The following is a 23,172-nucleotide window of genomic DNA, read 5'->3' as shown; positions in this document are numbered from 1 at the left end:
TAAGATAAGTACTTTATGTTTAATCTTTTTTATTGAATAAAGAGAATGTGTCAATACAAAAACACGGTAAACATAAACTCATTTCTGTCAACATCCCTCCCAACCAACTCCTTCCCCCCACCCCCCCTCTCTTCCCTTCCCAACCCTTCTTGTTCAACCATAAGTGTACCATTAATAGTTCAACAGTCTGCTCCTAGCAGTCGGGGTCAATGTGTTAAGGAACGGGCTCCAGGTGTTCTGAAATTGTAAGCCAGCTTTGGATTTGAAGTCCACTACTCCCATTCTTTCAAGCTGCAAAAGTGTTATCATACGTGTCCGCCACTGGGAGTATGTGGGGTAGTGCCGGGATATCCACTCGGACAATATCACTTGTTTGGCAACTATGATGGTCTTGTGAACAAAAGCTGTGAATCCCGTTGGAATGGGATGGATGAGTACCGGGTATCCCAGCAGTAGCCCTGAGTCATATTTCCACTTTGCCTTCCAAATTCCTGAGACATGTTGAATCAAGTCTGTCTAGTATAGAACTATGCCTCTGCAGGCCCAGAGCATATGCCCCAGGGTGGCTCCAGCTTCCCCACACTTAGGGCACTCCCCCCAAGAAGAGAGCCCCATGTGGAAGGCTCTTCTTGGGGAAATATATAAGCGGAGCGCCACTTTATACTGTATCTCCCAATGTGAAACCATGGCAGTCTGTTTACGCATCATTAACATGTGTGTTTTAAACTGGGATACCGTCAGATCTATTGGTATAGCCTGCTGCCACATGTTCAACAATTTAGCATAATCTAGTTCCTCAGCAGTGTCTCTAATATGTCTGTGATAAAATTTAAGTGGGACCCTTTGCTGTGCTGCCAGAGAAAAAGCCCAAGCCAGTTCCTCCTGAACATCCTCAGCCAGTTCTTCCCAGGGCAAGGACTGTACATAGTGCTTTAGCTGGAGGTAGTGAAATTTGTCCGATGGAAGCAATGCAAACTCAGTCTGTAGTTCTTGGAAGGATTTGAGCTTCCCCTCGAGGGTAATGGCATGTGATAAATCCACCATCCCATTCCGTTTCCATCGCTGAAATGCTGGGTAAAGTAGGCTGGGCTTGAAAGCGGGGTTCCCACATATTGACAGATACGGGGTGATTTTTGCCGAGAAGCTATGAAGTTTGCAAATCCATTTCCACACCGCTTTCGCTGACCCCATTATTCCCATTCTCCGCAAGATGTATGGTATCGGGGGCCCCATTGTATGCAGGTAGCTACTAAAGTGAGTTCCAGGATGTAGCTGCACCTCGATTGATGTGTTCATGTAGTCTTAGGTTCCCCTAAACCAATCATTTACATGGCGCATGCCACTGGCCACAGTCATATACTTAATGTTTAGGAGCCCCAAACCTCCATACTCTGTCGGGATACACAATGCAGAATATGGGAGACGAGGCTTTTTCCCTTTCCATAGGAAGGTTTGCACTGTCTTTATCAGCTTCCGCTCGTCAGCCTTCTTTAAGAATAGCGGGAGGATTTGAAATGTGTATAGCCACCCGGGGACTATGACCATATTAACCAAAGCAATCCGCCCCATTAGAGAAAGTGGTAAAGGTCCCCAAGCCAGCAACTGTTTGTTAGTATCTCGCAGTAGCCGCAGCACATTTTGCTCATAGAGCATGGACAGGTCCATGGGGATAAACACTCCCAAATATTTCAAAGAAGTCTGTGCCCACTGTAGGGGGAATGTCCCAGGCCACGTTGCACGCACCTCTGGAAACACCGGAAGGGCTATAGATTTGTGCAGGTTTAGTCGAAAGCCAGAGTAGCCCCTATATTGTTCAATAATCTCTAGCAACTTTCCCAAAGTTTTAGAGGGCTCCCTTATTATCACTAATAAGTCGTCTGCATAAGCTAAGATTCTAACATCATGACCCGCCAAAGTGACCCCTGGAGATCTGGAGCTCGAGGACCTTCCGCATCAGCGGTTCTAGGGATAACAGAAATAGTAGTGGGGACAGGGAACAACCTTGCCTAGTGCCATGACAGATCTGAAACTCTGGCTCTCTGACACTATTCACTATCACCCCAGCCCGGGGCTGACAGTAAAGTGCTCATACAGCATGCATAAACCATCCCTCTAGGCCCATCATTGTCAATGTTTGAAACATGAAGTCCCACCCGACCTGGTCGAAGGCCTTTTCAGCATCTAAGCTCAGAATCAAGGTGGGCGCTTCAGTCTGTTTGCTAGCTGCGATGGCCAGCAGGGCTTTTCTGACATTGTGTACTGACTGGCGGCCTCTCACAAACCCCACCTGTTCCGGACCTATCAACGATGGCAAGCATTGTGCCAATTGCTCTGCCATCATCTTTGCCAATAGCTTTGTATCAACATTTAACAAGATATCGGTTGATAGGATTCCACTTTATCGAGAGGTTTCCCTGGCTTAGGTATTAGTGTTATCAACGCTGTATTAGCATATCTCGGAAAACCTCTCTCTTCAACAACCTCCTGATGGTATTCCAGGAGCGCCGCCAAAGCCTCCCCTGGAAGGATTTTATAATATTCCCCAGATAACCCGTCTGGGCCTGGTACTGACCATAATTTTAGAGTCTTGATCCCCTGCTGCAGCTCAGACATTGTAAGGGGTTTATTTAAGTTCTCTAAATGTTCCCCCCGATAACTTAGGGAGGCCTATCTGGCATAGATATTCTCGTACTGCCTGTTCATTGGGGGGGGTGGCCTTGCCTGATATAAGGCTGTGAAATACTCCGTAAACGCCTGTCCTATCTTTCTGCTATCAGTAATGAGGTTCCCCTTGGAGTCTTTTAGTGAGGTCACCATCCTCGGGGTTCCTGCATTTTTAATTAATCGTCCCAGCATTCTGCCCGCCCGGTTACCAAACCTCTGTAGTTTGTATTTATAAAACAGGGCTGATTTCATTTCTTTTTCGTGCAGCAAGCTGTTTAATGCTACCTGAGTAGCTTTTAAATTTTCTAAAGTGGTAATTGTGGGGTGGTGCAAGTGTACTCTTTTAGCCTTTTGCAACTGCTGCTCCAGCCTCAGGATGCTTGCTGCCTTCTTTTTGCTCTTAATGCTATGATGGCACCGCGCAAAACTGCCTTTGAGGCTGGCCAAAACAACTCGGGCTGAAGGTCTGCATGAATTTTGTTATGTTCTATATATTGTGCCCAACTCTTCTGTACATGTGTCCTAAAATGGGGATCTAGGTGTAAATAGGCTGGGTATCTCCATCCTATCCCCCCCCCCCCCCCCCCCCGGGATCTGCCACAAGCTTAAGGTCTACCCACACTATGGCGTGGTCTGATATTTCTACAGGACCAATAGTTGCTGCATCTACTAGGTGAAAGATAGAGCGGGCCAGCATGATATAATCAATCCTGGCAAATGTGCTGTGGGCCCTTGATCTATGCGTATAATCGTTATCTCCGGGATGATGTACCCTCCACGGGTCTACCAAATCAAGGGTCCGGTTAAACACTTGGAACTCTCGAGCCTGCGTCCCTCGGTAGTGAGAGGCCAGGGTATTAGAACAGTCCTGGCGAGGGTCAATTACTGCATTAAAATCTCCCGCTACTATCAAGTCTCCACCCCCGCTCTGCAAATATTTCCCAGCTAGAGATTTAAAGAAGGCAGCATCAAAATTATTGGACCCATATAGAACCAGCAACAACAAGTCCCTCCCTGACAATTACACTCTTAATAGAATGAAATCCCCTTTGACTCCTTTGTCCAGTACCGTTGCTTTGTATGGGAGTCCCTTCCGGAATAACACAGCGAGTCCCCCCTTCCTACTCTGGGGCAGGGCCGCAAACACTTCACTAACCCACAGTTTTTGCAGCTTAAGGTGTTCTTTATCTGTGAGGCGTGTTTCCTGTAAGCACACTATGTCAGCTTTGTGCCGTTTTAGTGCCGTAAGAATCTTGGACCTTTTGATCGGGTAACTTATACCTCCTACATTCCAAGATATTATCCTAGTAGCCATTCTTCCCGACTCCTCTATCCTTGATAAATTCACCCCTCATCATTATGATCCCTCTCCACCTCCGAAGTTTTACGGGGTCCCCCCAGCTCCAGGCTTGCTCACGCAACTCATCCATCCCGTTTACCCAGTAAACCCGGTATAGACCCGTGTAACCCCTACTAGATGCATTCCTAAACTTTTGGTATTTTCTAACTCTCATGTTTAATGTAACCCCAGGTCTCAATCCCCCCTAATCCCCCCCTCTCTATCCACCCCTTAGCCATCTTCCAGGCAAAGCCTGGTATTGGCTGAACATCACCTGATTGGCAGGAAGCCCTCTCCCCTGTATGACATTTATGTTCTTTACTTACTGCAGTTAAATTACGTTAATAAACTGGTCCTCAGCAGTTGCCAAAAATGCCCTCAGTCTCCTTCAAGGATGCCTTGTTCCTGCAATCCAGATTTTGCCTCCTCCGGAGATTTAAATGTGCGCCATTATCCTTGGATTGAAACTTTCAACAATGTTGGGAATTGAAGTATAAAGCAAGTTTGTTTCTGAGCCAGTGCTGAACATAAATGGTGAAGTTTCTTTCGTTGCTCCTGGACTCCTGCGGAGTAATCCTGGAACATCAGAACTGGTCGTCCCTCGTGCGTTAGATCCTCTCTGCAAATCTTAAAGCCATTCAATATTTCCATTTTATGTCGATAGTTAAGTAACCGCGCTACTATCACCCGTGGTCTTGTCTGGGTTTCACTTTTACGTCCCACGCGGTGCGCACGCTCAATTACTAGAGGCCCGAGGAAATCCGACAAGGCCAACTCTTTAGCTAACTAGTCTGTGAGCCATACCACTAAGTTTCTATCCGGTATATTCTCCGAGATACCCACAATTCGGACATTGTTCCTCCGGGAACGGTTTTCAAGATCTTCTAGCTTGTCTATATGTTCCTGGAGCTGCTGCTTGACCTCGCGAAGAACTGCACTATAGCCCTGCGAGCCATCTTCTAGGGCCAAAACCCTTGTTGCAAGGTCCTCCATGTGGGTCTCCAGTCCTTCCAGATTTGTATGGTAGGCGTCCAGCTTTTGTTCTAGGGCATCCCACTTGGGCTACCAGGCTCTCGCTACCGCAGTAGTTAATTGTTCAAGTTGCGATGCTGAAAATACCTGGTCAGCTTGTTGCGGTTCGCCCGCCATTTTGGAATCCGAGGTAGGCATTTTGTTCTTCTCTTTCTCCTTTTTCCTGGTGCGCAGCGCCATTTCGACTGGGGTTTTGTTTATATATTTGTCCATAAAGTCACACTAAGACTAGCTGCTAAGTTGCTATCGTAAGCAGCAGTATATTCGGAGCAGTATATTAGCGATTACGGGGTGAGGGCCCTTGAGCTGCAGCAAAGCACGTCTGCTCAGCTCATCGCGTCACGTGATCTCCCCTAACGTAAGAACTTTAAAGAAGTTTACAAAATGAATCAAAGCCTATGAAGAATTTAGTGCTGTTTTAATTGCCATAAATCCTTGTTGGACATTTAGCACTACTGAGGCAAGAGTTAAACTGTTTAGAAATGGTTTCTAAGAAAACTGAAGAGTGAAGATGGAGTGGTGAGAAAAATATTAGCTGGGACTGAGATAAGTAAAATGTGATTGGAGACTAAGGTTCCAGCAAAGGATTGATATTTAACACTGCCTGCATTCACTTGCTACGTGGCCATTTCTTGAAAAAAAGAGAGACTTATAAGTACATAAGTATTCCCATACTGGGACAGACTAAAGGTCCATCAAGCCCAGCATCCTGTTTCCAATAGTGGCCAATTCAGGTCACAAATAACTGGCAAGATCCCAAAAAAGTACTGAACATTTTATACTGCTTATCCCAGAAATAGTGGATTTTCCCCAAGTCCAATTTAATTATGATCTATGGACTTTTCCTTTAAGAAGCCGTCCAAACCTTTTTAAAACTCTGCTAAGCTACCCGCCTTTACACATTCTTCGGCAACAAATTCCAGAGTTTAATTACACGTTGAGTGAAGAAACTATTTCTCTGATTCGTTTTAAATTTACTACTTTGTAGCTTCATTGCATGCCCCTTGCACTTGCTCACATTAAATGTCACCTGCCATTTAGAGGCCCAGTCTCCCAGTCTCTTAAGCTCCTCTTGTAATATTTTAGAATCCTCTTGCGATTTAACAACTTTGAATAACTTTGTGCTGTCAGCAAATATAATTACCTCACTAGTTACTCCCATCTCTAGATCAATTATAAATATGTTAAAAAGCAGCGGTCCCAGCACAGACCCCTGGGGAACCTCACTAACTACCCTTCTCCATTGACAATACTGACCATTTAACCCTACTCTCTGTTTTCTATCTTTTAATCAGTTTTTAATCTACAATAGAACACTACCTCCTATCCCATGACTCTCCAATTTCCTCTGGAGTCTTTCAAGAGGTACTTTGTCAAACGCCTTCTGAAAATCCAGATACACAATATCAACCGGCTCACCTTTATCCACATGTTTGTTCACCCCTTCAAAGAAATGTAGTAGATTGGTGAGGCAAGATTTCCCTTCACTGCATCCATGTTGGCTTTGTCTCATTAATCCATGCTTTTGAATATGTTCTGTAATTTTGTTCTTTATAATAGTCTCTACCATTTTGCCCGGCACCGATGTCAGACTCACCAGTCTATAATTTCTTGAATCTCCTCTGGAACCTTTTTTAAAAATCGGCGTTACATTGGCCACCCTCCAATCTTCCGGTACCACGCCCGATTTTAAGGATAAATTACATATTACTAACAATATCAGTACTCTGGGATGAATACCATCTGGTCCAGGACATTTGCTACTCTTCAATTTGTCAAATTGCCCCATTACATCCTCCATGTTCATTTATTTATTACATTTGTATCCCACATTTTCCCACCTATTTGTAGGCTCAATGTGGCTTACTATAGTACCGTAGAGGCGTTCACCAATTCCGGTATAAACAGTTACACAGTAATTTTATGGTAGAATAGGGTTCATGTGGAACAAACATGTTAGGGAATCATATAGAGGAAGAGTTACGTTATGTCCATTATGCTCTTTGGTTTCGTCGTAGAGATTTCATTTAGTTTCTCTGACTTGTCAGCTTTGAATACCATTTCTGGCACCAGTATCTCACCCAAATCTTCCTCGGTGAAGACCGAAGCAAAGAATTCATTTAATCTCTCCACTATGGCTTTGTCTTCCCTGATCGCCCCTTTTACTCCTCGGTCATCTAGCGGTCCAACCGATTCTTTTGCCGGCTTCCTGCTTTTAATATACCAAAAAAAATTTTTACTATGTGTTTTTGCCTCCAATGCAATCTTTTTTTCGAAGTCCCTCTTAGCCTTCCTTATCAGCGCTTTGCATTAGACTTGACATTCCTTCTGCTGTTTCTTATTACTTTCAGTCGGTTCCTTCTTCCATTTTCTGAAGGGTTTTCTTTTAGCTGTAATAGCTTCCTTCACCTCACTTTTTAACCATGCCTGCTGTCGTTTGGTCTTCCGTCCTCCTTTTTTAATACGCAGAATATATTTGGCCTGGGCTTCCAAGATGGTGTTTTTGAACAGCATCCACGCCTGATGTAAATTTTTGACCCTCAAAGCCACTCCTCTAAGTTTTGTTTTCACTGTTCTTCTCATTTTAGCATAGTCTCCTTTTTCAAAGTTAAATGCCAATGTATTTGATTCCCTATGTATACTTACTTCAAAGCTAATATCAAATTCGATCATATTATGATCACTGTTATCAAGCGGCCCCAGCACCATTACCTCCCGCACCAGATCATGCGTTCCACTAAGTACTAGGTCTAGAATTTTTCCTTCTGTTGTCGGCTCCTGTACCAGATGCTCCATAAAGCAGTCCTTGATTTCGTCAAGAAATTTTACCTCCCTAGCATGCTCTGATGTTACATTTACTCAGTCAATATCGGGGTAATTGAAATCACCCATTATTATTGTGTTTCCCAGTTTGTTTGCGTCCTTAATTTCCTTTAACATTTCTGCATCCGTCTGTTTATCCTGGCCAGGTGGATGGTAGTACACTCTGATCACTATCCTTTTTCCCTTAACATACGGAATTTCAATCCATAGGGATTCCAAGATATGTTTTGTTTCTTGCAGAATTTTCAAACTATTTGTTTGATGGCTCTCCTTAATATACAATGCTACCCCTCCACCAATTCGATCTACCCTATCACTACAATATAATTTGTACCCCGGTATGACAGTGTCCCACTGGTTATCCTCCTTCCACCAGGTCTCACAGATGCCTATTATATCTAATTTTTCATTTAGTACAATATATTCTAACTCTCCCATCTTATTTCTTAGGCTCCTGGCATTCGCATATAGACATTTCAAACTATGTTTGTTGTTCCTATTTACATCATGCTCAGTACTTGACAGTATTAATTTACAGTCTTTTGTCTGATTTTTATTTTTATTCAAGGACACCTGATCTACTATGGTCTCTTTTGCAACCTCAGTGTCAGGATACCCTATCTTCCGTGTTTTGGTGATATCTTTGAAAGGTAACTTATCCCGAACCATGCGCTTTTGAGCGACTGTCGGTCTTCACCCCGTTTCTAGTTTACCTGCTGCAGGTAAAACACGCACCGATGCCAGCACAGGCCCTCTTTTGCTGCAGCGTGGTAAAAAGGACCCATAGTTTTCTAGTGAGCACTTTTCAGTAGCTGCACATTTATTTATTTATTTCAGTAGTAGCTCAAGGTGAGTTACATTCAGGAACACTGGGTATTTCTGTCCCTGGAGGACTCGCAATCTTAAGTTTGTATTTGAGTCAATGGAGGGTACAGTGACTTGCCCAAGATCATAAAAAGCAGTAGTGGGATTTGAACCCACCACCTCTGGATGTCAAGACCAGTGCTCTAACCACTAGGCCACTCCTCCACTACGGTGTGCCTTAGAGGGAAGGAACAGTAATGTCCTTTTTCTTTAAATGCCTAGTCATAACAATGACCAAATATAAAGTGGATTCACAATCCTTAATCATTATTACCTCTAAATAACTGGAAATAAAAATCAGAGAAAAAAGGAAGACTTCTTCATGCTTCTTTCTGAATAACCTGCCATCAAAATGGGCTACATATTTTTTTCACATTATTACATCTTTAAGACTGTGGTCCCACCCTATATTAGGATTATTAATGATTGTTGGTAAAATTGCTAACAGTGGATGAAGGTAGGTCGGGATCAACTGGTCTACCCAGCTGGTACAGTTTTCTTCATCCCTGGTCCTCTGTCCTTTGGGTAGATGAGTAGATTGTGGTCTAATTAGATTACTTTTGATACTGGTGCTTTGAGCTACATTACTGTGTATATGCTACAAATAGGAGAGTAGCATCATATTACTTACTGTTATTGATGCTGTTTCTCTGGGGCTGAGGTTTCCAGTTCTCTTCCATAATGGCAGTAGGGGATCTTGATTTATTGCAGGCAATATTATTCTCATTGTCAGCTGAAGAAAAGAAACATTAGTTAGTGAGCTATGGGGCAACAACTCAATTCACTTCATAAGGGAAACATCCATATTCAGTATGAAAAAGAATGGAAAGGAAAATGTGAAATCTAACTTCCTTTTCCTGTCCAGGAATACAACTCTTGCATGCTGCATTAAAATGCATTTTCAAAGTAGTTTTAAATTCATTCAGAAGGCAACAGTCTAGCTCATATTCAAGTGTAAATTCAGCATGACACAGTTTTCCAAATTTGTTGTTGATATTTGACTTACCTGCATGGGACTGCATATGTTCCAAGAGGTTATTGTAAAACTGGAACTGGATTCCACAAGCCCCACATGTATATGGCTCTGTTTGGAAGAAAGCAGTTCACTGGAGTTAACTGAAATGAATTTTAGATTTAATTACTCGCCTTTTCCAAATCCAAGCCCAAGGCAAGTTAAAATGTAGGCACTGTAGTTATTTCACCATTCACGAGGACTTACAATCTAAGGCATACTTAAGGCAACGGAAGGTTTAAGTGATTTGTGCAAGGTCACAAGAAGCATCAGTGGAAGAACAGGATTTGAACTTATAGTTCAACCTGGGTCCCAGCCCACTGCTCTGAGTACTAGGCTACTCCCCCATTCCACATAAGGAAAAAAGATTTTGAAGAAAGCCTGAATAAAATTGCCTGCATGTATAAGTTATTACAATCACTGGCAATAATTTGTTTTACAACCTCTCTATGAATACAATATACTAGCAAATACTCTTGAACCAGTCTGCAGCGTCCACTGGAAGTGATCAGCATGCTTCAGCAGCAGGCACCATGAATCAGAAGCACAGCCTAGAATTCAATTCCACCACTTGTTTCAGACTCTATAGCAGCAGTGGTGTTATGCTCTAGTCCATCCCTTCCAGGCAGACAGAAGAGAGGAAGGGGGACCCTGGAGTTGAGCAGAGAACAGCACTCTGCTCTCTAATCTATCTTCTGTTGCTCCTGCCCCTGGCCTGCCTGCCCTCTCCCTTGGTTCCACTTCTTTTTTTGGCCTACAAAAAGCAACTGATGAGATGAATCTCTGACAATGTCACCTTGAGCATTCTGCAACGACAATAACAGTTCTTAAAGAGGTAATTTTATAATTGAATACATTATGTAAATACTATGGGCATACTTTCCCTTAAGCATGCAGTGATTTAAAGACAGCATGTTCTGGGAATGAGTGCCTTCCTGACCAACATGAGAGCACGGAACTGCCAGTCCAATACTATAGCATATGAAAAAAAAAGAGGAGACAACTCCTAGGGGAAGAGGGAGGGTTTGTGAGAATATAAGGCCTGCTGTCCTCAGAGAATACCTGCTACAGGTAAGTATCTTCACTTTCTCCGAGGACAAGGAGGCCTATAAGTTCTCACATAGGGAATCCCTAGCTACCAGGCTCACCAAAAACAATCACCATAGGTCAACTGGGCCTTGTAATGGAAAGGACACAACACAAATCAATTGAAACTATATACAAACTGTGTGGGAGTGCAGCTTGGAACAGAACAAAGGGGGATGGAGTTGGATTCTGGACCCCAAACAAATTCTGTAGTAATGTCTGTCCAAATCAACTGTTGCGTCAGGTACGCTTCTGTCATGGTCTCAGGCTCTCAGACACTGGAATAACATAAGCCCTTGGGCTACTGTTGAGGAGCGGCAGCAGCAGACAAAATCCCCCAACCAGGACTGGACAAACAAGCAAGGATGGAGCTGGAATCTGGAATAGACTTGGCTTGGCTAGACTGGAACCAAATGCTGGAACGTACTGGACTGGAATAACAGGACTGGAGCAAACGGACTTCACCTGCGCTGACCACCATTCCCCAGAGGTTGAGCCCCTAGGTGCGGGCGGCCTGCAGGACTTACAGGACGGAGCTGGTAGACAAGAAATGCTGGACCAGACTGACTGGAACAACAGGATTCTCACACCGGACACTGGATACTAAACAAGCTTGACTAAAACAGGATTCAGGACTCAGGATTCTCACACAGGGTATAGGATACTGAAACAAGCTTGACTGAACAGGGACTGAAGGTCATTGGGGAAAATAACAAACAAAGCAGGCTGGGCAGGAGATAAAGCTAGGCCACACAGACAAACAATAAAGCAATGGCTGAAGGCTGACAGGCAGCCACAAAGAAGGATACACAGACAAGCAAAAGAGCAATGGCTGAAGGCTGACAGGTAGCCACAGAGAAGGATACACAGACAAGCAAAGAGCAATGGCTGAAAGCTGACAGCCAGCCACAAAGAAGGATACACAGACAAGCAAAGAGCAATGGCTGAAGGCTGACAAGCAGCCACAAAGAAGGATAAAAGCAGTAGTGCTTAAGAGCTTAACTGCACACAGACTAAACAAGAACAAGGCAAGGCATACAGGCAAGAAACAAAGCAAGGCAGAAGTGCTACACAGCACACCAACTACCTAGAGACCTTTGGTGTTGCAAAGGCAAACTAGAAAGTTCTCAGCTGGTTAATAAAGGCAATCTCACAGCTGAGATCACCAGTAAGGGTGAGGCATAGTACCAAAACTCCCAAGCAAGTCTGGAAGGCTGGAAGATCCGGACCGGACTGGAATGACTTCTGGAACATGCTTGAGAAACAGGAACAAGACAGTCAATAGCAACCACAGGGTCCAGCCACCAGGGGGCAAACTGAGCACAGACATGGAAAATAGTCACAATCGTGACAGCTGCTCAAGGCAATATGGAGATATGAATGTGTGGACTGAAGCCCAAGTTGCAGCCTTGCAAATTTCTTTGATGGAGGCTGACCGCAAGTGAGTTACCAACACAGCCATGGCCCTGACATGACCCTCTACAGTCAGCCCAGCCCAGCCTGGGTGTAAGTGAATCTGCTACACAATTAGAGATTGTGTGTTTCCCGATGGCAACCCCCATCCTGTTGGGATCAAAAGAAACAAAAACCTGTGTGGACTGTCTGTGGGGCTTAGTCAGCTCCAAGTAAAAGGCCAACGCTTGCTTGGAGTCCAAGGTATGCAAGGTGCTCTCACCGGGATGGAAATGACATCGGGAAAAGAGCATCGGCAAGACAATCGACTGGTTCAAATGGAACTCTGACACAACCTTAGGCAGGAACCAAGGGTGCGTGCAGAGGAATACTCTGTTGTGATGAAACCTAGTATAAGGTGCATCCACAACTAAGGCCTGAAGCTCACTGACCCTTTGAGCTGAAGTAACAGCCACCAAGAAAGTGACCTTCCAGGTCAAGTACTTCAGATGACAGGAATCCAGTGGCTCAAAAGGAGCTTTCATCAGCTGGGTAAGAATGACGTTGAGGTTCCACGACACAGGTGTCGAGGCCAGTAAGGACTGATCAGAATCATGGTTCCGTGGTCTTGCTTGAGTTCAGCAAAGTCTTCCTCATGAGGGATATGGGAGGATACGCATACAGAAGTCCTATCCCCAACGAAGGAGGAAGGCATCCAACGCTAGTCTAACACAGCCAATACCTCACAAACGCAACAGTACAGCACATCGCTTCCTTTCGGGTCTTCTTTCCTCCTTTTGTCCCGCCCTCGTGTGACGTAAGTTCCGGAAGGGCGGGACACAGGGAGGGAAGAAGAGCCGAAGAGAAGCGATGTTGTGTACTGCTGCGCTTCTGAGGTATTGGCTGTGTTAGTTCAATGGAGGGGGCGTGGGCCGTTCTTAGAAAAGGGGGGGGGAGGCGGGTGGAGCGGCAAAGTTGTGGGCGGTGCGGTGACCTGGGTGGGGGAGTGAGCGAGCGACCTGGGGTGGTGGGTAGCAGCCAGAGGCTTCGGGGGAGGTTTTCAAGGAACGCGAAGGGAGGGCAGTAAGCCTGATGTCGGTGCCGGGCAAATAGTGGAAACTATTATAAAGAATAAATCATAGAACACGTAGACAAACACGGTTTAATGGGACAGAGTCAGCTTGGGTTCAGCCATAGGAAGTCTTGCCTCACCAACTTGCTTCATTTCTTTGAAGGCGTGAATAAACATGTGGATAAAGGTGAGCTGGTTAATGTAGTGTATCTAGGTTTTCAGAAAGCTTTTGATAAAGTTCCTCATGAGAGACTCCTGAGAAAAATAAAGTGTCATGGGATAGGAGGCAAGGTTCTGGTGTGGATTAGAATTGGTTATTGGACAGAAAACAGAGGGTAGGGTTAAATAGTCAGTTCTCCCAATGGAGGAGAGTGAACAGTGGAGTGCTGCAGGGATCTGTACTGGGACCAGCACTATTTAACATATTTATAAATGATATGGAAATTGGAACGACGAGTGAGGTGATCAAATTTGCAGATGATACAAAACTATTCAAGGTTGTTAAAACACGTGCGGATTGTGAAATATTACAGGAAGACCTTAGGAAATTGGAAGACTGGGCGTCCAAATGGCAGGTGAAATTTAAAGTGGACAAATGCAAGGTGATGCACATTGGAAAGAATAATCTGAATCAGAGTTACCTGATGTTAGGGTTCACCTTGGGGGTGAGAGCTCAAGAAAAAGATCTGGGTGTAATTGTAGATAATATGCTGAAATCTTCTGCTCAGTATGTGGCGGCGGCCAAAAAAGCAAACAGGATGCTAGGAATTATTAGGAAAGGGATGGTGAATAAGACCAAAAATACTATAATGCCCTTGTATCGCTCCATGGTACAGCGCTGCGTATGCCTTGTAGCGCTATAGAAATGCTAAATAGTAGTAGTAGTAGTAGTCCATGGTGCATCCGCACCTTGAGTACTGCATTCAGATCTGGTCATCATAGCTCAAAAAAGATATAGTGGAATTAGAAAAGGTTCAAAGAAGAGCGACTAAAATGATAAAGCGGTTAGAACTCCTCTCGTATGAGGAAAGGCTAAAGAGGTTAGGACTCTTCAGCTTGGAAAAGAGACGGATGAGGGGAGATATGAATGAGTGGTGTAGAACGAGTAGAAGTAAATCAATTTTTTACTCTTTCCACAAGTACAAAGACTAGGGTACACTTGAGGAAGTTACATGGAAATACTTTTAAAACAAATAGGAGGAAATATTTTTTTCACTCAATGAATAGTTAAGTTCTGGAACTCTTTGCCAGAGGAGGTGGTAACAGTGGTTAGCGTATCTGGGTTTAAAAAAGGTTTGGACAAATTCCCGGAGGAAAAGTCCATAGTCTGCTATTGAGATAGACATGGGAAGCAACTGCTTGGCTTGGGATTTGTAGTATGGAGTGTTGCCATGATTTGGGTTTCTGCCAGGTACTTATGACCTGTCTTGGCCACTGTTTGGAAAATAGGTTACTGGGCTAGATGGACCATTGGTCTGACCCAGTATGGCTACCCTTTTCAGGGAACAAAAAATGTGCAATGATGGTTCCTCCCATTCAACTAAATGATCAAGTCTTGGTTGTAGTAGTTTGAATGGTTTGAACTGAGCACATTTATTTATTTCATATTAATTTTTGACAATTGAAATATACTTAGCCTGTACTGTTGTATTTAGTTAAAATGTAATGCCAAGAAATGCAGAGTGATGCACTTGGGGTGCAGAAATCCAAGAGAGATATATCAGATAGGAATGGGGGAGATTGGTAAGTTCAGCTCAGGAGAGGGACCTTGGGGTGATGGTATCTGAGGATCTGAAGGTGACAAAACAGTGTGACAAGGCGGTGGCCGGAAGGATGCTAGGCTGCATAGAGAGAGGGTATAACCAGTAGAAGAAAGAAGAAATGAGACCTTACCTGCTAATTTGCTTTCCTTTAGTCCCTCCGGACCGGCCCAGAATGTAACTGATGGGTTGTGCATGCCTTCCAGCAGGTGGAGACTGAGAAATCTGTGACTCTAGGAAGAGCCAACAAGAGCCCTTGCCAGCTAGCGAAAGATCCAGTAATAAAGTACCCACGCAGAAGGAAGCAAAGGAACTGTCTGTGCATCCAAAAGCCTGAGCAGCCACCGGCACATTGCCAACTCAGGATACGTGCCACAGAAAAAATAGTGTCCAAATGATATCCCCTGCCTATCATGCACAACAGGTGACATGGAGGCATATTTTCAAAGCGCTTAGCCTTCCAAAGTTCCATAGGTTTCTATGAAACTTTGGAAGGCTAAGTGCTTTGAAAATATGCCCGATACTGAAGCATAGAAATCTGGCTTGAAATAGGTGTTTTTTCTTTCTTTCAAAGAAACCGCAAACAAGCAACACAGCTCCAAGAAAAAACCTTAGATAATTCTTGAAGAAACAGAATATCTGAAGGGGGGATCTGGGCCAGTCCAGAGGGACTAAAGGAAAGCAAATTAGCAGGTAAGGTCTAATTTCTCCTTCCTTAGCGTCCCTCCGGACTGGCCCAGAATGTGACTGATGGGAAGTAATAAAGCAGTAAGATGATGGGGGGGGGGGGGGGGGGGCCCTAGCAGCCCCTCCATTAAAACGTTTGTACTAAAAACAGCCTTCTGACAGTTCAGGATGTTCAATCAATAGTGCTTCGAAAAAGAATGCAACAAAGACCAAGTAGACACCCTACAAATGTCCTCAGGAGGTACCAGACAATGCTCCGCCCAAGAAGTCGCCTAACCTTTGGTACAGTGTGCTTTAACTCCATCTGGAACGGTCTTACCGGAAAGTGTGAAATAGTGGGCTTAAAAGACTTAAGAACTTTGAGTGAACCTCCTAGCAAAATAAATAACCGATCGGACCAACGAAATTCCTCCGTAGACTTTACATAATGCTTCAGAACTCTCTTGACATTCAAACATTTCAAGTGACGCTGTTCCTCCATTCCAGAGGAAGAATCTAGTACAGGCAACACTACCGGCTGAGATAAATGAAAACGAGACAACACTTTGGGTAGAAAGGAAGGAACCAGTCGCAGAATCACCCAATCCGAGCTGAACTCCAAAAACGGCGACCTACACGAAAGAGCTTGCAATTCCGAGACTCGCCTGGCCGAGGCGATGGCCACTAAAAACACTGCCTTGAGAGTCAAATCCTTCAAAGTACAAGCAGACAAGGGCTCAAAGGGAAGCTTGGTAAGTACCAAGAGCACCAAACTAAGGTCCCAATGAGGAAAAACGCACCGATTCGGAGGACAAAGCAGGTTAGCCCCTCGCAAGAACCGGAGGACATCCAGGTGGCTAGCTAGAGACTTTCCATGAACACAACCTCGAAAACATGACAGGGCTGCAATCTGTACCTTAAAGGAGGCCAAAGCCAGACCCTTGTTGAATCTATGCTGCAGAAAATCTAAAGTCTGTGGTACTGACACGCGAAAGGGAGAGGTATCAAGCTCCTCACACCATGCCTCGAAGATCCTCCAAGTCCGAACACAATTCAGGGAGGTAGAGCATCAATGAGAGCGAAGCACTGTGGAAATCACACTCACTGAGTATCCCTTCTTTGTCAACCTCACCCGCTCAAGAGCCAGACCGTAAGACAGAATCAACCCGGATCCGGATGAACCACTGGACCCTGCACCAGAAGGTTCTGCATTTCCAGGAGCCTGAAAGGAACCCTCACCAGGAGCCACTGCATGTCGGTGTACCAAGGTCTGTGAGGCCAATCCGGCGCCATTAAAATCAGTCGGCCCCTGTGCGTCTCGAATCTCTGAAGAAGCCAGCCTACCAGAGGCCACTGAGGAAAGGCATACAGAAGACTGGCTGGCCAGGGCTGAAGAAGTGGGTCTACGCCCTGCGCTTTGGGATCCTTGCGACGACTGAAGAACAGAGGAAGTTTTGCATTGTGAACAGATGCGAACAGATCCATCTTGGGAAGGACCCAGCACTGCACCACTGACTGAAATGCTACGTCACTTAGAGTTCACTCTCTGGGATCTAGAGTGTGTCGACTGAGAAAGTCTGCCTGAACATTCTGCATGCCTGCTATGTGAGCCACTGACAGAGCGACCAGATGTACTTCTGATCACTGTAACAGTGGCAACATTTTGAGCTCCAACTGCCGACTCCTCTTCCCCCTTTGCCGATTGATATAAGCTACCACCGTGCCATTGTCATATATAATGCGGACTGCTTTGCCCCGCAACAGATGTAGAAAGGTCTACAGCGCTAGCCGGCTCGCTCTGGTTTCTAACAGATTGATCGACCAAGACATCTCCTGAGGGGACCACAGGTACTCCAACAACTGAGAGGGCTGGAGGTGACTCTTCTTTGCATTGACTACCCAATCTAGGGATTGCAAGAAGTCTACCACCCAAGCTGTGGCCTGAACGCTCTCTTGGTAAGACTTCGCTCTGATCAACCAATTGTCTAGATAAAGATGGATTAGAATGCCCTCCATTCTGAGGGCTGCTGTCACTATGACCATGACCTTGGTGAACGTTCACGGAGTGATCGCGAGCTCGAAACGGAAAATGCTGGCCCAGCACCGCAAAATGAAGGAAATGCTGATGTGCAGGATGGAAGGGGATATGCAAGTAGGCCTCCGTCAGGTTGAGAGCCGTCAGATACTCCCAGGGCTGAACCGCCACAATGACTGACTGCAGTGTCTCCATACAAAACAAAGGCAATCTGAGGGTTTGATTGACCACCTTGAGATCTAGAATTGGCCTGAAGGAACCCTCCTTCTATGGAACCCTGAAATAAATGGAGTAACAACCTTTGTGAAGCTCTGCCAAAGGAGTCGGACAAATAGCCCGAAGATCGAGAAGTCTGAGTAGAGAGTCCCTGACAGCCATGGCCTTGAGCTGAGAGCGGCAGGGGGATTCCAAAAACGTGTCTGGCAAAGGATGAGCAAATTCTAATGCGTATCTGTCTTGAATAACCTCTAGAACCCACTGGTCGGAAGTAATCTGGGCCCACCTCCGATAAAACTGCGTCAACCGAGCATCTACCAGAATCGGAGGCTGGGCCCGCAAACCTTTATTGTTGAGGACGGGAGGAAGATGAGAAGGAAATTCCCGTCTTCCTAACCCCTCTACGATTACCCTGAAAGGAGTATGAAAAAACCTGGAGCACTGAACCAGAACCACTTTGCCCGGCCTATACCGACGAAAATCACGGCCTCCACTACGGCCTGAGAAAACACCACGCCCTGACCCCCAGGGACGATCCTCAGGACCTTAGACTCTCCAAGGCTGCAGACCAATTTGTCCAACTCATCACCAAACAATAAGGAACCCTTAAAAGGAAATTTACTAAGCTTGGATTTAGAGGCCGAATCCGCAGACCAGCCAAATAGCAGCCTGCACTGCCAAAGTGGAGACATCAAAGCAACTCTTCAATACAGCGATCCTGAACATCCTTCAAAGTGGTACCACCATCCACAGGAACCGTATTCCGCTTGGTACTACTACTACTACTACTTAACATTTCTAAAGCGCTACTAGGGTTACGCAGCGCTGTACAATTTAACATAGAGGGACAGTCCCTGCTCAAAGAGCTTACAATCTAAAAGACAAGTGAACAGTCAGTCCGATAGGGGCAGTCAAACTGGGGCAGTCTGGATTTACTGAACGGTAAGAGTTAGGTGCCGAATGCAGCATTGAAGAGGAGGGCTTTAAGCAAAGACTTGAAGATGGGCAGGGAGGGGGCTTGGCGTAAGGGCTCAGGAAGGTTGTTCCAAGTATATGGTGAGGCAAGGCAGAATGAGCGGAGCCTGGAGTTGGCGGTGGTGGAGAAGGGTACTGAGAGGAGGGATTTGTCCTGTGAACAGAGGTTTCGGGCGGGAACGTAAGGGGAGATGAGGGTAGAAAGATAGTGAGGGGCAGCAGACTGAGTGCATTTGTAGGTAAGAAGGAGAAGCTTGAATTGAATGCAGTATCTGATTGGAAGCCAGTGAAGTGACCTGAGGAGAGGGGTGATATGAGTATATCGGTTCTGGCGGAATATAAGACGTGCAGCAGAGTTCTGAACAGATTGAAGGGGGGATAGATGGCTAAGTGGGAGGCCGGTGAGGAGTAAGTTGCAGTAGTCAAGGCGAGAGGTAATGAGAGCGTGGACGAGAGTTCGGGTGGTGTGTTCAGAGAGGAAAGGGCGAATTTTGCTGATGTTAAAGAGGAAGAAGCGACAGGTCTTGGCTATCTGCTGGATATGCGCACAGAAGGAGAGGGAGGAGTCAAAGATGACTCCGAGGTTGCGGGCCTATGAGACGGGGAGGATGAGGGTGTTATCAACTGAGATAGAAAGTGGAGGAAGAGGAGAAGTGGGTTTTGGTGGAAAGACGATGAGCTCGGTCTTGGACATGTTCAGTTTCAGGTGGCGGTTGGACATCCAGGCAGCAATGTTGGATAAGCAGGCTGATACCTTTGCCTGGGTCTCCGCGGTGATGTCTGGTGTGGAGAGATACAGCTGGGTGTCATCAGTATAGAGATGATACTGGAAACCATGAGATGAGATCAGGGAGCCCAGGGAAGAGGTGTAGATTGAGAAGAGAAGGGGTCCAAGGACAGATCCCTGGGGAACACCAACAGATAGCGGGATGGGGTGGAGGAAGATCCATGAGAGTGAACTCTGAAGGTGTGGTGGGAGAGATAGGAGGACAACCAGGAGAGGACAGAGCCCTGGAACCCAAATGAGGACAGTGTGGCAAGAAGTAAGTCATGATTGACAGTGTCAAAAGCGGCGGATAGATCGAGGAGGATGAGGATGGAGTAGTGGCCTCTGGATTTGTCAAGGAACAGGTCATTACAGACTTTAGAGAGTGCTGTTTCTGTCGAGTGTAGAGGGCGAAAACCGGATTGAAGTGGATCGAGGATGGCATGAGAGGAGAGAAAATCAAGGCAGCGGCTGTGAACGGCACGCTCAAGAATTTTGGAGAGGAAGGGTAGGAGGGAGATGGGGCGGTAGTTGGAGGGACAGGAAGGGTCAAGTGATGGTTTTTTGAGGAGAGGTGTGACTACGGCGTGCTTGAAGGTGTCAGGGACAGTTGCAGTGGAGAGAGAGAGGTTGAGGATATGACAGATGGAGAGGGTGACAGTATGAGAGATGATGTTAAGTAAGTTGGTGGGGATGGGATAAGAAGAGCAGGTGGTGCATTTCGAGGAGGAAAGAAGGCAAGCAGTTTCCTCCTCGGTGATGTCAGGAAAGGAGGAGAAAGAGGCCTGGGTTGGCTGGTTGAGGGAGAGGGTTGAAGGGTGAAGAGGAAGAGATGGCTTGGTAGTGAACTCAAGGTTGATCTTTTGCACCTTGTCGCGGAAGTAATCAGCCAGTGATTGAGGAGAGAGCGAGGGGGGTGTGGGAGCGGAGGGCACTTTGAGGAGGGAGTTAAGGGTGGCGAAGAGACGACGGGGGTTGGAGCTGAGAGAATTGGTCAATTGCGTGTAACAGTCCTGTTTGGCAAGGAATAGGGAGGAGTGGAAGGAGGATAGCATGAATTTGTAGTGAAGGAAGTCTGAATGGGTGCGAGATTTCCTCCAGAGGCGTTCAGCAGATCGGGCGCAGGAGCGAAGGTAACGGATGCAAGTGGTCTGCCAAGGCTGGGGATTAGTACGCTTTGTGGGACGGGAGGTGGATGGTGCGAGGGTGTCCAGAGCAGAGGAGAGAGTGGCATTGTAAGCGGAGACAGCCTTGTCGACAGACTCGGAGGACATGATGGAGGGGAGAAGATTAGAAATACTAGAGGATAGGGTGGGAGGGTCAATAGCCTGGAGATTCCTGGAGGTAGTGGTTAAAGTTGGACGGGGCTGAGGGGGGGGGGGGGTGAAGATGTGTGAAGGTGATTAGGTGATGATCGGAGAGAGGAAGAGCTGAAGCGTGGAAATTGGAGGGAGAGCCGGGAGAGGACGAGGTCAAGACAATGGCCGTCTCGGTGAATAGGGGTGGTGGAGCATAGCTGCAGGTTGAAGGAGGATGTTAGAGTGAGGAACTGAGAAGCGTGAGGGTCGGACTGGTCATCAACGTGTATGTTAAAGTCTCCGAGAATGAGGGACGGAGATGAGGGTTCAAGAAAAACAGAAAGCCAGGCATCGAAGTCGGTGAGGAAGGAAGAGAGGGATTTATTAGGGGGGCGGTAAATGACTGCCACTCTGAGTGGCAATGGGTAGAATAGCCGGATGGAGTGTGCTTCAAAGGATGAGAAGCAGTGAGACTGCGGTAGGAGGAGGGGTTGGAAACTACAGGAGGGCGAGAGTAGTAGCCCGACGCCTCTACCGCGGCCAGCTGGGCGGGGAGTGTGGGAGAAGAGATAACCTCCATGACAAAGGGCCACAACTGAGGCAGAGTCGTCAGGGGAGAGCCAGGTTTCAGTTAGGGCGAGCAGTTGAAGGGAACGAGAGATGAAGAGATTGTGGGTGAAGGGCAGTTTGTTGCAGACCGAGTGGGCATTCCACAAGGCACATGAGAAGGGGAGGGAAGAGGGGGGGAGGAGGGGAATAGAAATGAGATTGGCGACATCACGGAATCGTTTGCATGGATAGGAGGAGGACAGGTGAGGGGGGCCTGGATTAGGATTAATGTCTCCAGCAGATTGCAGGATGAGGAGCAAGAGAGTGCGGAGGAGGGTGGGGGAGGTCGGGCGACGAAGGCGACGAAGACAGGGTGCACTTAGGAGGAATGGTGATGGGTTAATGGCAGGAAGGAAGTGTTGAAGGTTAAGAGCTAGGAAGGAGGAGGGGGACAAGAGAGATGGTGAGGTGGTGAGGGATGGGGGTGAATAGGGTATTGCCGTAGCGAGCAGGACGGGAGGGGACATGGGTGGGCAATGAGTTCCAGCGGTAGACAGCAGTAGGGGGAGGGGAAAAAGATTAGGAAGAGACAGGGCAAGGAAGAGAATGTGGACAGGGGCCATAAGTAGTGATTGCGGTGTAACAGGTGTATGTGTAGTGACTGAGGTGAGAAGCAGATAGAGCGGAAAAGCTGGATTGGAGGCTTGGAATTGGTGGAATTGATGGACTGGAGAGCAGGTAAGTCAATGGCTGACAAGTTAGCAAGCAGGCAAGTAAGGCAATGGCTGCCAAGCTAGCAGGCGGGCTGGAACAAGCTGGTGCAGATGGACAGGAACGAGCAGGGAGAAGCAGGGAGAAGCTGGGGAGCAGGTAAGTCAATGACTGACAAGTTAGCAGGCAGGCAAGTAAGTCAATGGCTGACAAGCTAGCAGGCGGGCTGGAGCATACTGGTGCAGATGGACAGGAACGAGCAGGGAGAAGCTGGAGAGCAGGTAAGTCAATGGCTGACAAGTTAGCAGGCAGGCAAGTAAGTCAATGGCTGACAAGCTAGCAGGTGGGCTGGAACAAGCTGGTGCAGATGGACAGGAACGAGCAGGGAGAAGCTGGAGCAAGCAGGCTGGAGCAGATGGACTGGAACAAGCAGGGAGAAGCTGGTTCAGGCGGACTGGAACACGCTGGAGCAGATGTACTGGAGCAAGCAGGCTGGAGCAGGTGTACTGGAGCAAGCAGGCTGGAGCAGATGGACTGGAACAAGCAGGGAGAAGCTGGAACAGGCGGACTGGAACACTGGAGCAAGCAAGGGGAAGCTGGATCGGCGGACTGGAACAAGCTGGGATCGGGCGGACTGGAACAAGCTGGTAAACGCAGAGACTACCGCTCCAACAACCGCAGAGCGCAAAAGCTCTTTGTTGGAATCCAGAACGGGATAAAATTGGACTATTGACCTAGCGAGATGAAAGGCAGAATCAGGAACCTCCCACTGTGCATGAATGATGTGCCTTATATCTTGATTCATCGGAAAGGTCCCACCCGGTCAGCGAATACCTTTCACCAGTAAATCAACATTTCTGGACTCCACCACCGAAGCCTCCTGCTCCTCAAAATGCAAGGTTGTGGAAACTA

General features: G+C 46.6%; 1 protein-coding gene across 1 annotated transcript in view; it reads right to left on the bottom strand.

Moving 5' to 3' along the window:
- ZNF618 (zinc finger protein 618) overlaps nucleotides 1-23,172 on the bottom strand; it is a 1,318,203-nt gene that overhangs the window by 68,646 nt on the left and 1,226,385 nt on the right. Inside the window, 2 exon segments of the mRNA XM_030206036.1 lie at nucleotides 9,354-9,455; nucleotides 9,729-9,806. Coding sequence (XP_030061896.1) covers nucleotides 9,354-9,455; nucleotides 9,729-9,806 — 180 coding nt within the window.

Source organism: Microcaecilia unicolor, chromosome 6, assembly GCF_901765095.1.
Source record: "Microcaecilia unicolor chromosome 6, aMicUni1.1, whole genome shotgun sequence".
NCBI classification, from domain to species: domain Eukaryota; kingdom Metazoa; phylum Chordata; class Amphibia; order Gymnophiona; family Siphonopidae; genus Microcaecilia; species Microcaecilia unicolor.
This window is presented reverse-complemented; position numbering and strand designations above follow the sequence as displayed.